Genomic DNA, 13,815 nt, shown 5'->3' with positions numbered 1-13,815 from the left:
TGACAAAGACTGCTATTAATAAGGTTTGGAGCAGTGCTAGCCTCAGAAAGTCACAAGTTGGCTTAAAAACAAAAACAACAAATTGTCCAACTATGCAAAACAGCCACAGATTACATTCCCATTGCCACGGTTTGCAGTAACATTTTCTGGCAAGGGATTTCAGTGAAAATGCACCAAGACAAGTAAGGATTCCCCTGCCACCTTCCAAACAGGGCAGGGAAGAAATAAAACCTTGAATAGTTTGAAATATTACTGCTTCTACAGAAAAGAAGACTGGCATTGCCTGCTCCTGTCAGCTGTAGCTTTGCTGCCAATACATTCTAAAACCAAAATGGGGGTGAAACCACTATCATTACAGTGAAATCTCACCAAAATATAGTTTTGCTTTTCTGGGTGAAAGGAACACAGATCCTGGTTGCTCTTGCTATTAAATTGGCAGGCAAACATGTAGCTAGCTTGTGAGTGTATAGTTCCATTCAGTGCTTGGTCTTTGCCAAGGGAAATTACTCTGGGAATACAGAAACAAGATTTTTTTATTTTATTTTAACCATTATAGCTCTGTTGATTCCAGTGTACACTGGTTGTCCACATTACTGAATTTCAGTATGTTTATGGCAATACGACTGTGGCAGCAACTCTAGCAGAGATGTTCTCATCAGGAAAAAATAGAATAAAGAGATATAGTCCAAAATTCAGTGAGGGAAACAACATGCATCAGCATTTTAGTTCTAATTGCCCAAGGTAAGATGGCTGCTGTGAGCTCTGATGAGTTTCATCAGTGAAGAAAGTCCAAGTGGGCTAAGCAGCTCCTCTTAGAAAACTGCTCTGAATTCCTTCCCTCCCATTCAGGACTCTGAGTATTTTTTGGAACAAAAACTGCCTTTTCCATATTTTTCTACAGTGTAACCTTGTGGTGCTGCCTCAAAGCACCACCACAATAATATTCCAGTAACAACTTCAGTTGATCTTTCCTTATTGGTCCACATATATATTGAGGAATATATGCTGGAAGGAACCCTGCCAAGTGCTGACTGTATGATGGCTTGATGAACAAATATAGAGTCTGCACAAAGATAGGAACCCCCAGGTGTGCCAAGACAGCTATCTGCCTAGGATCCTCGTCTGTTCGCTCTCCTGCCCTTCTGTCAAAAAGGCAGCCTCGTCAGGATGCGTGTAGGAAATGTTGTCAAATTCAGAAGAGGGAAGCTTTGAACGGCACAAAGAACAAAGTTTACGTCAATGGCCCGAGCTGCCATACTGCATAAAAGAGAAACAGGAAAACAGTTTCTGAGACAGGAGGGAAAGAAAGACCCAGTGCTTTCCTTTACCCTACCTCTTCCAACAGCCATTAGTACTGGAGGAAATCGGTATGAGAGAAGGGAGTTCAGAAACAAACATGAGATCTTGCACTGACAGGAAGGAACCTATTGGCTTGAAAACTTTCCGGTACTAGTGAAAGCTTTGTTTCCCATCAAGCCAAATACACAGGTGCTGCCTGCTTCATTCAATCTACACTATTTCTTCAACCAATTTAAACATGGCATTGGAATAAAGGCCAGTAAGGACCCGCTTCCCACTTTGCTTGCTGGTTTTTTTTCAAAAGTGTCAGTTTGTTGGAAAGGACAAGGCTCCTTGGGATCAAGCTGGCAGTGCTCCTCCAGCAGGCTCCTGCTAAATCACACAACACAGAGGGATGCAGGGCTCTGTAACACAAGGATTTATTAGTCCTAGCTTTCTAGTCCTGTAATTATTTGGCATCAGGGGAATCCTCAGAACAAAATATGAGTAAATATGATTCCCACCCTGTTGGCCTCCCAGTCAAACAGAAAAAGAGCAAACACAGTGGGAAGCTCAAGAGATAGCTGCAATTTAGAATGCATGCAGGAGGTAGATTAGACATTCATACTGATAACAAAAATAGACTCCAGAGTTAAAATAACAAATGCCTCTAAAGAGTTTTGGAAGGAACTTAAAACTGCAGGATTTGAATCAGTCTCTTAACTACAAGGAATTAGGATGACAGCCACAGAAGGGGGGGTATGGGAAAGTCAGACTATCCCACATCAGGCTTCTGGGAGGTATATTTTATCAGCTTCACAACTTCATCAGAACTGGATGATGCATATGACTCATGATCACAGGTTCTGCTGCAGGGTGCCTGTTCCAAAGTAAAGGTGTAAAGGCAACATACTGATATGGGTCATTGGCTATTTGCCAGCAGGTCTAGTTGAGCTTCTCTCCAAATGGATAATATTCCATTAAAACCTTCCTGTGATAATTTGAGGTCTCTTAAAGTACCACCTAGGAGTTCTGTCTGATATTGTGGAATCCTCTATTTCTGTGCTTCTCTGTAAAGCTGCAAACTGTTACACAGTGGGGGAAAAGCAGGACAGCTGCTTAATTCTATTGAAAATATACTGTCTGTAGAGAAGATGGAAACAGACTTATTGAAGTCTCCTTTTTATCTTGATCCTCTAAGGAAATAACCAACTAAATCCTTAATCCCCACCCCCTTGGGAAAAAAGAGAAAAGAAAAAAAAAAAGAAAAAAAAAAGAAAAAAGGGACAGGTGCTGCTCTTCAGATTTAGAGAAGTGAAACAAAGGGTTTAAGAACTCATCCTGCCCTTAGCCCCAGCACAATCCTTTGCAATACTGAGGCTCTTGCACAGGAACTGCTGCTCTTGTCTTCCCACGCTTCTCTGGGTTTGTGATTTTTGCCCTGCAGGATGCTAAGGGAGGGCCCTGTATTTTGTGGCTATTGAAGTACTGTACATGATGGCTACTTAAGTGCCCCAGGGGTCACTTTGCTGTTTTATTTCCTCTTGGACCCATCCTCTTCACCAATTCATTTAAGGTATTCATTATTGCAAGTACTATACTTTTCCATGCAGTGTGGTCCCACAACTAGTGTCTCCTGTTCCTTCTTAAACCTCTCTTCCCCACCCTCTCTTTTCCCAAATACCAGAAATTTTTCAGCTTTTAGCTCTGTACCATATGTAGTATATTATTTATTGGAGGAAATTGTTTACTTAGAAACAGGCCCATGCATCCTAGTCCAGAGGTGAGTATGATAAACAGGGAGACTGTTTCACTCTTAAAGTACTCCCTCCATTTTCCCAGGGAAATTTAAAGCAGGGGACCCAGCAACCTCACACTTCGCAAGAGCTGGTCTAAAGGCTGTTTCATACTGTCACCTCCATCCCCTTTAATCTGCAATGAGCATTTCTCTAGACCTACGAAAGCCAGGCGGGATATTTATAGCAGTGTCAAAAAAGGCAGGAAGTAGGAAACTGGGGTGGGTGTTTGGAAAGTGTATAAAGGGCTTGGAACAGTGGGGCCAGCCTGGAACTCCTTCCCCCAAAAGAACATGGAGCTGAAAGAGAAGTGTCTGGGGAATAGCTGGTTTTCTACAGATATCCTCTGGCTCTCTCCTCCTCTACCTGTTGCCTTTCCAACACCAGCCATTTCCTGTCTTTCAAAGTCAAGTGGAAGTTTTCCATTCTGTGGTTTTCCTGTCTTGGTCCAAGCAAGCACATTTTTTCCCTCATATTTTAACTGTTTGGAGACCAACACCAAAACCTGCTCACTAGAGGAAGAGCTTCCTATTTACAGCTGATCCAAGAAATTTGAGAGGGCTGATTAACTGTCAGAGGAGTAAGATCTTTGCTTGTTCATGTATTCACTGAGCATGAGAGATTGAACTTGTTGTCTGAACAAATGCTCCAGTGCTCTTCTATAGAAAATTAACAGACTAACATAATGCCAGCAGGCCTCCCTGCAGGCTGCACTGCAGTAACACCCAGTACTGAGGGAAACATGGAGAAAAGGAAACAGATGTTGAAGTCCCCATAGTGTAATTACAGTACAGCATGAGGGAGTTAAAATTCATGTCCTTCAGTCTAGGCCAGCAGGAGCTTGGGTCATTTTGAACATGGCCCTGTGGAATAGAAATACTCCTGTTTCCTATGTGCTGTTGTGGGATTTTTTTTTTTATTTTTTTTTTTTTGTGTGAACCACCAAGGAGCAAGAAGTAATAATGTGTTACCTTCATGCTGTTGCACCTGGTGTAGCCATTACTATCTGTGCAAGCACTGTACAAATTTGGTGCAATTTATACGTGCTTTGCTGAAATACCAGTGATCATGCAGGCCAGCAGAAACCTGGGCCTTTTCATATCAAAGTCAAGGAATTAAGAAGGGAAAAATCTACAGGGGTCTCTTTTTCATCCTTGGGCCTTTTCACATACCTTTCTTTAGCTCCCCAATAAACTAGTTCTAAGTTCTTAAGAACCAGCAGGATTACAATGCTCTGACACTTTAACAACACATGGGTAACTAAGGAAGATTGTGGATTTTTTTTTTTATTAGAGTGTGTATTTTTGTCCAGAATCAATAACAAATGTGTTGAACAATGATGGCTGTGTTTGCACGCTCTACTTCTATCTCCTAACTGCAGTCGGTCAGGTTACTATATCATGTATGTCAAAAGTACCTTTAGACAATATGTTACATATGGCTTACTTTCATGTGCTTCTCCTGTTGAGCAATCTGCATCTTTTTCCAGCTAAGCTGTATTTTCCTTACAACTCACCTGGCAAAAATAAAAGCCCTGCACACACACCCATGCAACCTGCACTTCTTGAAGGGCTATTTGAAGGAACTTTGCATTCATCTGAATGGAGGAAGGCAACAGCTTGGCTAGAGTCCAGATAGAGTAAAGTGCATCTGCTCTGTCCATGGCCAGTCCACCCAGGCAGGTTTTTTCAAAGCATAAGCCTTGATTGCCAGTCAGAAATGAACATGCTACAGGCTGTTAAAGATTAGTCAGTAGAGCATCGGATTGTTTTGTGTGGGTTCTCCTATTTGTGTGTTCCCTGAAGCCACAGTACCCATTCACTCTCCTGTATGGATTAGATCCACCTTGGGCATGCCCCACATCATTTTAGTTAGGGTGACCTATCATGTGTCACAGCTTATGATTCTTCTTAGCTTGACCAGCCTGTATCTACTTTTTCATCAATGCTTTTACACAGCATCCCTCCCTTCTCCAGTAATCCTTCTCTCCATCTTGTACTCCAAGACTAGACTATGAAGGGCCTTTGACACTCCTACAGCTCCTAAATACCTTCTCCCATTACAGGTTTCCCACTGAGCCTATTGCTGTGATCATCCTCTTCCCCCAGCTCTAACAAACAAGTTTTCAGAGCAGAGCCCACTGACAGAGACCACTAGTTCCCCACTAGCACAACCCAAGACCTTATTCCCGAGCTGACAATGGCCTCCCCGACATTCTTCCCAAGCACTGCTCTCTGCTGGTTCCTGGCGCATTTCAATCCCAGGAGGGACACCCAAAATCACCTCCTTTCTTCCTAAAATAAAAATGAGATTGTACGTCTCAGGCAAACCATACCTGATATTTGATGAGAATTGATGCTATTTTTTGCATATGCATCTCGCTGCTGTTTAACTTGAGTTTTATTGTCCGTATACTGTTTCTAAGGGCTGAAATTGCCCTTTGGAAAGGTCTTATATAAACACTAGCAGGAATTTGGACTATTCATAGTCAACATTTATTTTACCAGCACGCAACTCAAGAGACTTCTATCTTGTTTCCAGAAGACTCCCAGAATCTTTTCTAGCTGGCAGCTATGTTGAATAAATAAAATAATCAGGGTTGTGTAAAACTACTCGCATTTTTATGTTATTAGACACTGTCAGTTAACGCACTAAATCTTCACTCTGGTCACTCAAGGGAACTACTTCACATTACAATACAAGGTTAACTTTTTTTTTTTTTAACAATAGTTTTAACCTCTCTAGTGTTTGTAACATTCCTATTAGAAACCTGAAAACATCAAGTCAAATCCAACTCTGATACAAGATCGTGAAATACTGCTGAGACCAGTGGCACTGCACCTGCTTTACACAACTTATGAGGCTGGTCCAGTATTTCCTTTCCATATTGATAACCGGGCCAGATTTTAGATCTAGTATAAGAGGGTATAAATCCATTTAACCCACCTTGGTCTCACTTACCTCAGGCCCAGCACCAGCCTAATACTTTCAAATAGCAGAAATTTGAAATTCACAGGTTAACATTCTTTTCTCATGTTATTCCAAAGCAAATCCAGTTTAACCCTTGTTTTAAATAAGGGCCTAGCCCACTGTGGGCAAATAACATTGGTAGCAAAGTCATCAGTGGGCAAAGCACTGATATTTTTGGCATGCTCTTTCAGGTGTCTGCTCTAGGGGAAGAGCTCTGAGTTTTAATAAAGCCCCAGCAGCGTGCCTCCCTCCTCTGTGCCTCGAGCACTTAGACACAGAGGGTTACCAAAGAGGTTGACCTTCAGCTCTGCTATTTGCAAGAAGCGTTCAGTGCCACAAAGCTGAGGAAAAGTTAAGACAGTCTTCCAACAGTTCCAAATGTAGTCAGCTGCTCTGATCAACCTTGTCTCAGAGAGAGAAGTCTACATAAGGTGTAGTTAGCTTAAAGACCAGTAACAATTCAATAAAGTTATACCAGTAAAATTACAAGTGTCACATGTAGAGGTTCTTCAGAGGTTTAGATGAGCCACAGTAAGCCTTTAAGTTTAATGAACTCTGCATTTGCTTAACTAATTGGCACTTGAAGGCCCAATTTTCCTCTCTTATCTTTTACACTACTATCATTTCACCAGTATCATTTAAGTTGCTTCCAATTTATAACATCATGTGAAAGACAGAATCATGCCCTGAAAGTCTGGAGCAATAAGCAGTGCATCAGACCAAAAGCGTCTTCTTCATGAGCCAAAAAAAAATAAATCTCATAATTAAAAGGAAACTCAACGACATGCACTGCAGACATTATTAGGACTGAAATTAGTCCCTCAGCTTAGTCTGCTTCAGAGCTGGCAAGCACAGCATGCCTGGCCTTGCCTGCTAACTCAAACCAAGCTGTCCTCTCAGGTTTACTAGCTCTTACGAACTTCCAGAGAGCACCCAGTGGAAGTTTCATTTAATGACAAGACCTCCTGCCCGGACCAAATGGGCTCCTTTCTTCAGTGATGCATGCTTGGCTGGGCTACATAAGAGCACCACATGGTATTGGAGCTGTGAGGAAAAAGAAATATGACCTCAGACAACACTGTTGCATTGAAAAACTAAGTTTTTGTCTTAATAGCTTTAACATACAATTAAGGCTAAGGTGACTCACTGAGGGCTCCTACTGAAGATTCTTGGTCCCACCCACCATGACTGTCAGTGGGATTATGCATGAGTACAGAGATCCATTTCATCAGATGCCAACCCAGCTGCCATATCTAAAAGACTCTGAAAGGGTAGGACTAACTGTATTTAGTGTCTTGGAAAATGTGAAGTCCACTGATGGAGCTAAGACTGAATGTGTCACCTTGTGCCACTTCTCCTACGGTCAATCAAATCTGCTCAGCCTGAAAAACAGACATAAACAAAGCAGGCCATTCCCAACCCCAGATGAAAACTTGCTAAACTAAACTAAAAAAAAGCTAGTACTGCACATGGCTGTACATAACTATGTTCCCACCAGCCCATTTCTTCCCAGAAACATTAGAGGAGCAGTTGGCAGGTGGAGAGTTCTCAAGAACAGGTGGGAAATCAGTGAAAATAAGAATGAAAGAAATGTCTACATAAAGCAAGGAGCTCTAAGGCTCAAGGTTAGAACATCTGGCTCTCCACTGGCTCAGAGGTCTTGCTGGAGTTACTTCCTGCAGGAAATATGGAGTAAGCACATGTAATAGTAACAAGATACCAAAGGAGCCTTATATAACATTCTGCACTACATCTTCCAAACAGTAATTTCCACCACATTTTTTTTTAATACATACATTTGGAGAAGTGACAAACTTCAGATCCCACAAGGTGATCTCTCTACTCTGCTATGGACTTTAATTGCAAATAACCAACAAAAAACAACAAATAAGCAACTTCTATTTCCACTTCTATTAAATAGGACAATTCAGTTTAGAATGGCCATCTTTCTGCCAGAAGACACAACCAGGCACAAGGATTACCCTCTTTCACCACAGTGTTTACCATGGACATTGGAATTCCGTAAAAGTTAAACAAATCTCCTCAATGTCTTCCAATGTAAAATGGAATTCACAGGGGGGGTTATTTTGTTTTGTTTTAAAGCTTTATGGGACACTTCTCAGGTTTCCTGCTTCAAAAATGCCTCAAAGGAAGTCCAGTCTAAAAACGAAACCACATCCTTACTTCCTCAACAAAAGTCTGATTCCAAAGTGGATACAACACTTTTGCAACCATTATCATGACATGTAACCTCCAAAAATTGTTTTAAATTCACCTCAACTCAAAAGATTGGTATAATAATTAAACTGGTTAACTTTTAAATTAATGTGGCAGACTTACTTAAGACAGCACATTTGACGTTACTACAGAGTTTATGTCAAAGCAAAGAATGAGCGTTCAAAATCTCATGTATGAACAAGTTCATCTGCTCTTTTAGCTTATTAGTGAGAAGGTGGAATGATCAATTCAAGAAAATCAGAGAAAGAAAATTGTCAGGTTTTCAATTAGGTGCTTAGACTTTGGGTCAAACAAATTCCTCCTCTGCTGTTTCTTGCTCTTCTCATACCACATTCTCAGTTCAGAGGAGGCTAGTCACTGCAGGTGTTGTGAACTCCGTGCTATGGGTACGGCAGGATGGAGAAATGAATGACTTCTTTAGTACTGAGGGATTCTAAGAGCTTTCCTTCACCTCCCCAAAGCTTGCCAACTCCAACTCACCAAGAGTGAGGTTATTCAGAACACAGAGGGGCACTACCCACCAGCATCCTTGCTGAAACAGGTATTTCTTCCCTCAACACAAACTATAGAAAGGAATGTTATTTTGAGCTCCTTTGAACTTAGGTGAGAGACAACAAGTAGTACCATAGCTCTTTTCTGAAGTATATGCATGAGATGAAAGTGAGATAGGTGTGGAGTGGACAAAGTACTTTCTTTATCACTTGCAGACAGGTTTGTCAAAATCCAGACTGCAATTTCACATATTTTTCTCTTTTTTTTTTTTTTTTTTTTTTGAAGGGGAGGTGGGGCAGAGGGGGCCAAGCAGGAGGTGTTTTTCCAAACCTGTGAATGCAACATTCAGCAGCCAAGCTCAAAAGTTCCTGCTGCTCCTGCAAAAAAAGGACAAACAAGCCCTTTTCATGTCAGCTATGTCCAGCTGGAAATGTCACAGCTTTGTCACAATGGAACAAAGCATGCCTGGTGTCTGTTCTTTCAAAAGGTCTCTTAATTCAAACAAAAGAAAAATATTCACATCTGGAAGGGGTGGTAGGAAGGGGGCGGGAGTGGAGGAAGCAAAGTTCAGATGGCAAGTCATAGCAGTTGCTGTTTGTCTTGCTGTTGGTCTCATTATTGCACTGCCTATTCTGGCACTTATCAATCTAGTTAAAGAAAGAAAGCCAAGAGTTAAAACCACAATTTTATTATTGATTGAACTTGGAGGGCCAGATGAGACACACCTCTTCACTTTTGCTCCATTCATCATGCTGGAACACTCAGGCAGAGTGAAAAGACCCCTTGTGACCAGTCTGGCACTAGTTCCTCTTCCACCCCTCCCTGCTCTTTTTTTTAATTAAAAAAAATTATTGTTGTGTATGGAGTCCAAGCTTCCTTTAGAAGACCACAACCTTCACTTCCAAAAGATGTACATATTGAAATCCTTCCCTTTCCAATAGGTTTATTTGACCATCTGTTTCTGTAAAGATTAAAACCTTCTAATGACTGCAGAGTTGGGAGGCTGTATCAGAACTGAGCCACAGGACGATCAAAAATTAAATGTCTAGTGAGATCAGATTAAAGGAGGAGAGTGGGACTTCACTGGCTAGGCATGAAAGACCAACAGTAAGGGTTTGCATTACACTCCTAAATTAAAAGTTTTCTCCTTCTTCAAAATTCAGTGCTTCTAGAGATGAAAAGCCTCTCCTAGGCTGCCACCTAGCTAGTTCATTTCTGGTATTGTTTTAGGAGCTATTTTAAAAAGCTCTTTTGCTCCAGCTCTTACTGCATTGACTCCTCCCTTTTGAGCTGGTATTTTGTCAGGAGTTTCAAGAGCAATAAAAACTTGCTGCCAAGTCCCTTTCTTCCCCACAATGTGTTTTATAACCCAGCGTGTAGTTTAGTCTGTCTAAACACTGCACTAGTACACTGCCATCAGTTTCCATGGAGATGATTAACTCCTCCAGAGCCAGAAAGCTTTAGTGCACTTTTTGCCCTTTCAGCACATGAAGAACATGACAGCATTTACTAAAATCAGCCCACAGAAACATCACATTTTCCAGACAGTTCTAGCAAATGTAAGGATTTACTTTTGCTTCAACCCATCACACAAAGTCTTAACCAAACTTGCATTTAAGTAATCTGATAGAATGAGTTGCTCTTTCCCCTTGTGCTTTGCATCCTTTGCATTGCTGTGATGTCTGAAGGCATGACAGCCCCAAACAACTTTTTGAATTACTATGTCTCAGAGCAAAGCCAAGGCGTGAGAAGTAACGAAAAGTCCAGAAGAGAGAAAGAAGAGATGAAGCAGATGACTTTGAACTCAACCATAAATCAGAGCAGAAAACAGAAAAACTTTGTGCCATGAAGTTTAGGAGCGCTGTTATATGAAACTTTGTAGCTTACTATACTCCTAGTCACTTATGCATCTAGCAAAAACATACTGTCAGCGTGTATTCATAACAAAAATTTATTCAACACCACTTTAAGAAGTTGAATTAAACTGAAAACTACCCTTAATCTAGTATAACATGACCTAATCAGAGCAAGAAAGTAGACCTTTTCCCAAAATGCAGCTAATGAAGGCCACATGCTGTCATCAGCTTTAGCTGTGGAAAAATGGTTTCCCAGTCTCACTTTCACAGCAAGTACAATCTCCCTGGCAGTTACCACCTAGGTGGCACACTTGATCCAAACTATGAAAATGGCAACAGAACTTTGAATACAGTAGTTTCCTGGAAGAATTCCCCAGTAGAAAACTATTTTATAAATATTTTCCAGGCTATCATCACTGAAGCAAACTGTAACCTTCCCAGCACTTTTAACATGTAATGTTTTTGTTGGCATTCATGAGCAGATATACTATATAAACTAGACACGAATAACCAGGCATAACTGCAGTTCCTCTAGAAGAGTTAAAGGCAAGAGAGGTTTGGGGTTTTTTTTGCCAGTAAGCTTGGCTAACTAGAAAGAGCCACTGGCAGAGTTCATAGCAATGGGTGTTCTGCTGCAGTGAGAATTATTTTCTATTTGACTTCCAGAGCAGTTGCCAGAAGGATTTCTTTGCAGACTCTGCTTGGAGTCAGTACTGTGTGGGTACCAGCAGCGCAAAATGCCCCAGCACCTTTTACACTGTGCTACTAAGACAACCTACAGAGATGCAAGTAGACTTCACTCATGCAGTCCACTCACGACTGCTTAAGTGACAGCCTGTATTTACTGTTATGTGGACATGTGTCCAGTATGAACTCAAAGGACACCACTAAATGATTTCATATACTTTGTCACAGGACACTTACCAAGCAGCAACCGTATTTGGTTAATCAACCTTGGCTACAAACAAACCAAAGGACTTGAGACCACAGTCTCCGTTACCTCCTCCTCAGAGATTCCGGGTGTTCCCTTTGTCCCCTATCTAAAGTTAGTGTAGTGAAGCCCCCTAGGGATGCTAAAGCTCGTAACAGAGAACATCAGCCAGGATCCAATGAAAGCGTTTCAACTTTCCAAAAAGCGTGAACGTTTGCATACCTCCTGCAGCTGCAAAGATCGCAACGTAGCATGCAGAAAGCCTGCATCTTGAATGCACTTGTTACCTGCTTCTCCGGCCCTTCCTGAAGTTACCGGCGCAGAACCACAAGCCTACGTGAGCCGCACCTTCCAACACCAACCCCCACGGGCAGTTTGCTGGCTTGAGAGAACCCGTCCTAATCCTGCCTCCTATTATTTGTCACCAGGTTGTGGAGGAAATTTTGGCCGCCCACACCTCCAGTTGTGTTTTCGTCCTGCTGTAGGAAACAAGCCGCTCTTACAATTACTGATTTCTTTGAAGTCTCGCTCGGAGCGGCTGCCGCCAGTGCTGTGGGACAGGACCTGCTGCTTCACTCCCCGCCGCCCCTCAGGAGGGCTGGGCGATGGTCTGCCGCCACACGCCTCCCCTCTCACTAAACCCAGGCGTAGGCAGCAGCTACGGAGCCATAACCTACCTTGAAAGGTCAGGTCACCCCTCACCCGTTTAACCCCCCCACACCTCTCTTTTCACTGGGTGACTTGCAGGACGAAGCCTCGCTCCTGCCCCCCTCCCCCCCCCGAGGGTCCCACAGAACTTTCTAGACACACGGGCTTCGCAGCAGCGGGGCAGGTGCCACCTCCTCAGGCGAGGAGCCTCGGCTCCCCCTCACCTCAGGGAGCCCCCGCAGCCCCCGGGCGGGGCCCGCCTCACCCCGGGGCGGCTGAGGGACGAGGAGGCGCCGCCCGCCCTCGGCACTTACCGATGTCGGAGTTGCAGAAAGCGTCCTGCGGGTGGATGGGGACGCAAGTGCAAGCCTCCACCACCAAGTCCCGCAGGCTCCAGCTGCAGAGGAACACGACGAGGAAGCTCAGCCACGCCGTCATGTTGCCCCCGAAGTGCCTCCTCACTTCTGCGGAGCAGGAGGGCAGCCGCCGTTCCGTTCGCCGGGCTTTTTTATTCTCGCTTCCTAACAGCCCGCGCTCCGCCACTGCCTGCCTGCCTCCCTCCTCGCACTGCCCCTCTCTCTGTCTCTCTCGCTGGCCTCGGCAGCGCAGCCTTCGCCGGTGCGAGCCTGAGGGCACGGCGGGTCCGCGGCTGCCAGCGGCGGGGGGATGCCGAGCGGTGCGAGCTGCGCTGCGCCGCGGCGGGCCGGTGCGCGGAGTTATAGCCTCGATCGCGCCCTCTCGGGCTCCGGGGGCGCCGCCTCCCCCGACCAATGGGAGCCCCGCATTACCTCATCGGCGGGAGAGGCCAGCGGGCCGGGGGCGGGGCCGCGGCTTCAGCGCCTTATACGGAATAGTGCGGGGAGCGCCGGGCGCGCGGGCGGGCGGTTGGCGGTTAGGCAGGTAGCCGGCCGCTCTGAGGAGAAGTCCCCGTCCCTCAGCCCTACGTCCCTTTCCCGCCGCCGGGGACGGGTTGAAACTCTTAAAAACTAGTCGTACCTACGAGGGATCGGCGAGTTATCCGTCCGGTGGCCGTCAGTGCCCGGACGGGTCTGGCCCCGAGGAGTTTCCCCCCCTCCCGACCCCCGGCCACCCCGATGAGGACCTGCCTTCCCCTCAGCCGGCCCGCTCCGCACCTCAGGGCGCGAAAAGGCACCTGGAAAACAGACGCGGGGTTTGTTGTTCGCTTGGAAAGCTCGGGCTGTTTCCCTCGGAAGCGTCTCGGCTGTCTGCAAGCTGGTTTTAAACGGGAGGCGGTGAAATAGCGTTCGAAAGGGCTTTCAGAAAACGCAAGAGGTGTGCAGTGCGTTGCTGCTTTTTCAATAGGCAGTGGAAAGAGGACGGAAGAAAAGAAGGGCAAGACCTAGCTGAACTGTAAACCAGGATTTCATCCTGCGTTTTTTTTAATCCTGCTCAAATGCTCCTTCTCCTGTCACACCACCACCCATCACTTCCCCTTCTCAGGGCTTTCGGTCAGAAAGGGGTCATAAACTGCAAAAAACAAGCCAGAAAAAGCAGTGTCCTATCTACCCCGGCACTCCCAACATTTAATCTCAAAGTATATTTTAGCAGAGCAGCTTTAGTGGATTTTATAGAAAAGTCCTGTTTG

The 13,815-nt window shown here is 44.4% G+C and overlaps 2 protein-coding genes across 4 annotated transcripts in view; one reads left to right on the top strand and one right to left on the bottom strand.

Moving 5' to 3' along the window:
- Positions 1–12,913, bottom strand: part of TIMP3 (TIMP metallopeptidase inhibitor 3) — a 39,486-nt gene extending 26,573 nt beyond the window's left edge. The window contains exon 1 of the mRNA XM_049822566.1: positions 12,524–12,913. Within this exon, the coding sequence (XP_049678523.1) occupies positions 12,524–12,647 (124 nt within the window). The 5' untranslated portion in view covers positions 12,648–12,913. The remainder of the gene's footprint in view (positions 1–12,523) is intronic.
- Positions 1–13,815, top strand: part of SYN3 (synapsin III) — a 264,723-nt gene that overhangs the window by 157,592 nt on the left and 93,316 nt on the right. The gene's annotated exons all lie outside the window — the stretch shown is intronic.

The sequence above is a fragment of the Accipiter gentilis genome, chromosome 18 (assembly GCF_929443795.1).
Source record: "Accipiter gentilis chromosome 18, bAccGen1.1, whole genome shotgun sequence".
Classification (NCBI taxonomy): Eukaryota; Metazoa; Chordata; class Aves; order Accipitriformes; family Accipitridae; genus Astur; species Astur gentilis.
This window is presented reverse-complemented; position numbering and strand designations above follow the sequence as displayed.